The sequence below is a fragment of the Muntiacus reevesi genome, chromosome 7, assembly GCF_963930625.1.
Source record: "Muntiacus reevesi chromosome 7, mMunRee1.1, whole genome shotgun sequence".
Lineage (NCBI taxonomy): Eukaryota > Metazoa > Chordata > Mammalia > Artiodactyla > Cervidae > Muntiacus > Muntiacus reevesi.
The window spans coordinates 81,728,172-81,734,996 of record NC_089255.1 but is presented as its reverse complement, the minus strand read 5'-3'; the positions used below and the strand labels follow the sequence as shown (position 1 = coordinate 81,734,996).

The 6,825-nt window shown below is 45.5% G+C and overlaps 1 protein-coding gene across 1 annotated transcript; it reads right to left on the bottom strand.

Annotated features, from left to right (window-relative positions):
• Nucleotides 1-272: 272 nt before the first annotated feature.
• On the bottom strand, nt 273-6,419 carry ACOT6 (acyl-CoA thioesterase 6). The gene is made up of 3 exons (XM_065941220.1): nt 5,770-6,419; nt 3,671-3,873; nt 273-2,041 (listed from the first exon to the last, which is right to left on the bottom strand). Exons 1-3 carry the CDS (start codon nt 6,224-6,226, stop codon nt 1,436-1,438), a joined length of 1,266 nt encoding a protein of 421 aa, XP_065797292.1. The 5' UTR covers nt 6,227-6,419; the 3' UTR covers nt 273-1,435.
• Between the last annotated feature and the right edge of the window lie 406 nt (nt 6,420-6,825).

Genomic DNA, 6,825 nt, shown 5'->3' with positions numbered 1-6,825 from the left:
ATGGATTGAGACAGACGGATCCCAGTCCTTCCCAGTAGGAAGTTAATAGGAACAGATGGTATGGAGAGGAAATCTGATTTGACAGTTATAATCTGACATCCAAAGATGAAGTCCCCCAATTCTGCTGGTGTTAAGGCATTCCTCTAGGTAGCCAAGTTTCAAGATTGAAAATTTAGACAATAAAGAAAGAATAAGTGTTAATAATATATCAACAGTATATATCATAAACTGTTCGGCTTACAACAAATGCTTTTTTGATAAAGGATTCAATTTTATTTTGTAAAGTTATCCTTCGAATTTTAAATTCAAAATTTGTAAAGGATACTTTCTCAGTAAGGAAGAGATTGAAGTCTAGGTCCTTGGTCATAAAAGCAAAGCTCTGCATTCATAAAGCAAAGCTTAAGGTATTAAATATGTCGATGCTCCCAAACCTCAGAGTGGAGTTCAGAGACAAGAATGAAGCAGAGTCTATTCCTTAAAGGACTTCAGTGGGCAAATTCCCAAGCTTCAGATATGGTCAAAAAGTGTTAAGTCGCTCAGTCGTGTCCAACTCTTTGTGACCCCATGCACTGTATGTAGCCCACTAGATTGCTCTGTCCATGGATTTTCCAGGCAAGAATTCTGGAGTGGGTTGCCCTTTCCTTCTCCAGGGGATATATCTGACCCAGGCATCGAACTTGGGTCTCTCATATTGCAGGCAGACTCTTTACTGTCTGAATCACTAGGGAGCCAGATGTGGTCAGTTAGGGCCCAAAGAGTGTATGGGACTCTCAGTGGAACAAAAGCTCAGTCCTCAAAACCAGAACTCAAGGCCAAACCTAGGCCAGCAGTTGAGACTTGAGCAGGCACTTATATTTTTCCTGCTTAAGGTTAAGATTGGTCCTACAGAGAAGGTCAGGGTTTAGCCTGTATACACTGGGAAAAGTTCAGGGGAGAAAGGGATGGACCCACTAGTTTAGAAAGTAGGGTTGCTAGGGCTGAGAACCTGGTAGGACCTGACAAGGAGTCGGAAATGCTTGCTTTGTTACAAAAAGTTTCTTAGGTGCTCTGGAAAATCCAACACATGTTGTATGAATAGGATTCTTTTTTTAAAATAAGATGGCTTTATTTATTTTTAATTTATTTTCTTATTTTTGGCTGTGCTGGGTCTTCATTGCTACACACAGGCTTTCTCTAGCTGTGGCAAGGGGGGGCTACTGTCTAGTTGGGGTGAACAGGCTTCTCATTTGTGGTACCTTCTCTTGTTGCAGAGCATGGGCTTTAGAGTGTTTGGGCTTCAGGAGTTGTGGCACGTGGGCTTAGTTGTACTGTATGTAGCGTGTGGAATCTTCCTGGAGCAGAGATTGAAACCATGTGCCCTGCAGATTCTTAACCACTGGACTACCAGGGAAATCCAGGATTTTTATTAATATACGGTCTATGATTAATTACAGTGTTACAATTTGCTGGGCCTGACAGATTTTTTACCATTGAGATGTTTATGGAAGAAAGTTTGAATTTGCTGCCAGGCATCTGCTTGTGCTTTTGAGTGAGCCTTTGGCTCACCTCCATGGAAGACTGGTTGGCCCAAAACTGCATGCACAGAGGCTCTACTAAGAGGAAAATAAGGTGGGTCAATACAATGGCCACTTCCTGGATAGTAGATTGTCTGGGGTCTGTCTTTCCCATGGGCTTGTAACCGTTCAGAGGCTATACGAGCATAGACTTCACTCTTCCAGTTATGATCATCCATGCTAACAATAAACAGGAAGGGCCCCTGGGCCTTTTCCAATGGAATAAGACTTTGGTGGTTGGTTTTCTCCAATGGGTTGTCCCAAATATCCACAAAATTTAAAAAGCCTGACTCAGTGATTGTATGTTTTTTTAGGTCATAGCTGAGCTCAGGAATAATCATATCTTTGTAACGCAGAGGAGCTATTGTGTTGGCCACGCAGGCATTAATAACTACAGTGGCTGTGATGCCCTTCAAGAAAGAGGCCATTGAGAGACACAGGTCACCTCCTTTGGAGAAGCCAAGAAGCCCAACACCAGGGCCTTTCACCTGATGAAAAGAGAGAGAGAGAGAACAAGTTTAGAATTCATAAATGGAGAACTTAACTGTGATTTTACATTCTCTAGGCAGCTTTCTGAAATGTCATTTGCTTTCTGTTCTTATGCAACAGTCCACAAAGTTCAAATGTATTTTCTAATGAGCAAATCAATTAATTTCCTAGTACACAGGGCCTCCACTAACATTTATGGCAACTGGGTCAAGAGTACACACAGAAGCCCATATACCCTATACCTAAATACTTTAAAAAGTTACAAATATTTAAAAGTTAAATATATTTTTCCTGTAACTTGATAAATACACCTCCATAACAAGTTATAAGGTCGGGTTCAAATTTTATATCTTGGAATTCCTTGGAGTTCTGTACTGGAACATGGCATGGGGGGAGCACCAGCCCCTGCCCCAGTCTCTGGTTTTTAGCCAGCTCTCCTTCTCTTCCCATCCCTGGCTCCATCATGTACCTTAAGAGCCCCCTTACACATGGACACCCCAGCCTATATGTTTAAGACCTAGGCACATTCCCATTAATGGACCCAGAGAAGTGGCATAGGGCCTAGAAGCAAGATCAGAGCTGGCTGGCATATAACTCTGGGGTTTCAGATCTAAAGGACATGGTGGGAGGGGCACATGGTTTCCAGATAGACACTTTCCCTTGGTCCCTCAAGCTCCACACCCTGTGGGCAGGAATGCAGCCAAAGGAAGGCCAGAGAGTGGTCATCTAAAACAAAAGGCTCCCAGTAGAAGCCTGATAGTATATATTAGTCTCTTGTTCCTGGGGCCTTATAACCCATAAGTAAACCATCAGTTCAAGATCATCTAGGTTTAGCAGTTTTGTTGAAACCAGTCCCTGAATTCTAATAGAGTTAGACCTTGCAGTACATCTTATTCCTTAACATTAGAATGTGTGGGTTTCTTTAAGTCTAGATAGTAGCAAAGAGTATGTATTCCATTCCATTTATAATAATTCCAAACTGTTTTAATTAACTTTTTCAGTCTCAGATAAGAACTTTATCTACAAAACCATGATGCAGTTAACACACTTAACAAAATTAATGATTCCTTCACATCATCAAATACAAATGCCTTTATTCAAATGTCACCGATTCCTTCAAAAATCTCTTTATAGGCAAACTTTTTCTCCTCTATACATTTATATTAATTTTCTTTTGGGGGGGGCACATGCAGGATCTTAGTTTCCTGACCAGAGATCACACCTCTGGCCCCTGCAGTGTAAGTGCAAGTGGACCACCACTGGACCACCACGGAAGAACCCACATTAATCTTATAAATGAGAAAAATTGAATCCCAGAGAGGGCACCTCCTTTATTCAGGATTATAAGGCCACTTGGTAGTAGACCCAGAACCAGAACTTAAGGTCAGTGACTTTTAAGTCCAACTCTTTGAATTCTGATCAAGAACTTAAAGGAACTAAACAGTTGAGTCACAGGGGATTGGAGAAAGAGAGGTAGAAATGAAAGCAATAATCCTAACAACTTTTGAATAAGCCTTTGTCTCTCATGCCATATTTCCAGCCCTGGGTGTCCTGTTAGAGCTTTTGGATCCAGCCCTGTGTTGGCTTCACCCGCTCTGCTCTGCATTCAGGCAAGCACCAGAACCCACCTTTGGATGCTGTAGCATGAAGTCCACGGCTTCTTCAAAATACTCCAGGCACACATCATTCAGATGTTCAGGGAGGTCTTCGAATCTGAAATAGGCCAGGGCAAGCACAGCAAAACCATGTCCGGCCAGGAGGCTGGCCCTGTATTCACAAAGGCCACCGCTACTTCCAAACAGGTCGAGGATTCCAGGGAAGGGTTTGCTGCCTGGAGAGCACCACAAATCATAAGGGTTTTAGGCCCTAAGAAGATATTCTTGAGTTTCAGAATTTGGTCCACAAAAAGGAGTTTTTAAGGCAAGGAAGGTTGGGGATGAAGCGGGGGTGTTAAGGTGGAGGAGGATTACTTTTTATTAATAAACTTTGGGGAGAAGGGAGGAGGAACAAAATGCCTTATTTTCTCCAGAATTTTTCCCATATTTGGAAAAAACAATAATGATAATATAAACCAAGTTAGAAATAACAGCATGAAATATACATTTCTACCAAATTTTCCTTAAAAAACAAACAAACAAAAAACCCTGAGAATGCTTTGACAGCTGTAAAACACTCTACATATACAGGGGATTATTAGAATATACTCCCCAATTCCTTTTGCTCCCCGCTCCAGCCTTAAAGAATGCCATCCCTAAATGTGCCCTGTTCTCACTGGCCCCTGAAAATGGTATACACTATTCTCCTCCCCCCGCCACCTTTTTTGACCTGGTTGATTCAGCAGTCTTCAAATTTAAGTTTAGATCTCCATTCCTGGTAGCTTTCCTAACCTCCCCCACCAACCCCCTCAGGCTGAGTTGAATTAGGTAGCCTTTCATTTGTTCCCACCAGCACCCTGGGCCTACAAGTCCCATATCATAGCACTTACCATTCATAGATCCAAGTATAGTTGCCTATATACTCTATTTAGGTGTGAGGTACAGTGAGGCCCACGTCTGACTTTGCTAGCTACTGTATGTAGCATAATCCTTGATTTAATATATATTTGTTAAATGACTGAGCTTTTCTACATTGTTTACATAAAGTCTTTGAGTCAGAACACAGTAAATTTTAAGTGGGCCACAGTAGTACTAAAATAGTTAACAGTTGACTTAATTGAAATATGGCCGGGCAGTGAAAATTTTTTTTTAAAAACTGAAAGTCTTTAGGAGATTCTTATTGAATCAGTCAGCATGATTTATTGAGATCCTATTATATCCCTGTGTAAGCCTCTGGGATATGTAAGTCACAATTCCAGCCCCAGGAGTTCATAGTTGAGTGGGCAGCGACCAGTTAAAGTTATAAATTGCTAAAGAACTGTAAGAATCAAGTAGGGCTTCCTGTTTTGGAGAATTATCACAGAATTCAGTTTAGGGATTCGGTGAACTGTGGCAGCGCCAGCATTTATATATAGTAGGGGTTTCAGTCAGGAATTTGGTTGGAAGAGGTGGGTCAGCTGTCCGCTTTGCAGACCATTTTACCTAGCAAGCATCTTGTTTTTACTTAGACTAGGGTTTCTAACCTTAGCACTATAGATACTTTGAGCAAGATAATTCTAGTTGTGGGGTTGACCTGTGCATTGTGGGTGTTTCGCACCGTATCTGGCCTCTACCCACTACCCACTAGGTGCCAATAGCCCTCCTCCCCTAGTTGTGATAAGCAAAAATGTCTCCAGCTATTGCCAAATACCCTTGGAGTTGGGCAAATCATCCAGGTTGAGAACCACTGACAGATGGTTTATGACAGGAGGAGGGGACCTGCAAGGAGTTTGTTTTTCAGTAAGTTTGATGTGAAAGAAGGCAAAAATCATTCTTGCACATCAGCAGAAGTCATTGCCTAATATTAGTATTAATATCTGAGATACACCTGCGTGGCTGGCACATAAGCAGCGTAAATGTCCTTTTTGAGTCGGCTGAATGAACTTTTAGCATAGAGCTAGGGGAGTGGAAGTACCTGCAGGCAGTGCCCTGAAATTCAGAGGAGAATTCACGGTAGTCTCTGGAGCTTGGGGGCGAGTTGGGAGAAGTTCCACAACCACAGGTTCCGTAGGCAGGCAAGGGGCCGCCCAGGATCTCGGTTCTACACCCAGCTTTTCTCGGTTCTACAACAGCCTGGGAAGGGAGCGGCTCACCTGGCGGCAGGAAGAGCGTGGCGCGCACCCGGCCCGCGCGCACCGGCTCGCGCCGCACCCCGGGCGCCAGGAAGTCGCGCTCGTGCACCGCCCGGCCCAGGAGCCTCTGGGCCTCGGGCTCGTGACCGTCAATCACCTCCAGCTCCACGGCGAAGGGCGTCTGCACGTCCCGCTTCACCAGCCGCGTTAAGGGCTCCTCAGGCTCCAGAGCCCAGAAGAGCCCCATGGGCTCGAGCCCCGCGAAGCTGCCGCCCAGCGCGGGCGCGCGCTCCAGGTCCAGCAGGCCGGCGGCGTCGGCGCAGTAGCGCGCGTGGGCCCTGAAGAGCGCGCCCCTCTCGTCGCGCAGAGACGCGCGCAGCGTCACCGGCTGCCCCGGCGCCAGGCCGCGCACGACGATGCGCACGGGCTCGTCCCAGCGGCAGCGGCCCGCCGGCTCCAGCGTCACGGTCACTGCCATCCCGACGGATCCGGGACGGAAAAGGCGTGGCCGGTCAGAGTCAAGGGCAGGGCCTGACGTCTCTCCAACTCCCTAAAAGGGCGCCACAGTTGGAACCTTTGAGTTACTCCCGTTGGTGGTCGTAGGGACACTTGCTAAGCTCCTTTGTGAGGTCTCCTGGAGTACGTGCAGTCCGCTACTGCCTGAGTGGAAGAACGTGTCTGCTAAAGCGAAAGTTACCGTTAATTATTAATCCTACAGACCAGGGTTCAGTTTAGTCACTCAGTCGTGTCCAACTCTGCAACCCCATGAACCGCAGCACGCCAGGCCTGTTTGTTCATCACCAACTCCCGGAATCCACCCAAACCCATTTCCTTGAGTCAGTGATGCCATCCAACCGTCTCATCCTCTGTCGTCCTCTGCTTCTCCTGCCCTGTCTTTCCCAGCATCAGGGTCTTTTCAAATGAGTCAGCATTTCGCATCCCGTGCCCAAAGTATTGGGAGTTTCAGCTTCAACATCAGTCCTTCCAATGAACACCCAGGACTGATCTCCTTTAGGATGGACTGGTTGGATCTCCTTGCAGTCCAAGGGACTCACAAGAGTCTTCTCCAACACCACA

What these genes read in the sequence shown, in the direction of transcription:
- ACOT6 (XM_065941220.1), bottom strand. Translation starts at nt 6,226, where the DNA reads ATGGCAGTGACCGTGACGCTGGAGCCGGCGGGCCGCTGCCGCTGGGAC. An exon ending in CACGCTCTTCCTGCCGCCAG is followed by an intron (nt 3,874 to 5,769) that starts GTGAGCCGCTCC and finishes GGTGCTCTCCAG; the next exon opens with GCAGCAAACCCTTCCCTGGA. An exon ending in TCATGCTACAGCATCCAAAG is followed by an intron (nt 2,042 to 3,670) that starts GTGGGTTCTGGT and finishes TCTTTTCATCAG; the next exon opens with GTGAAAGGCCCTGGTGTTGG.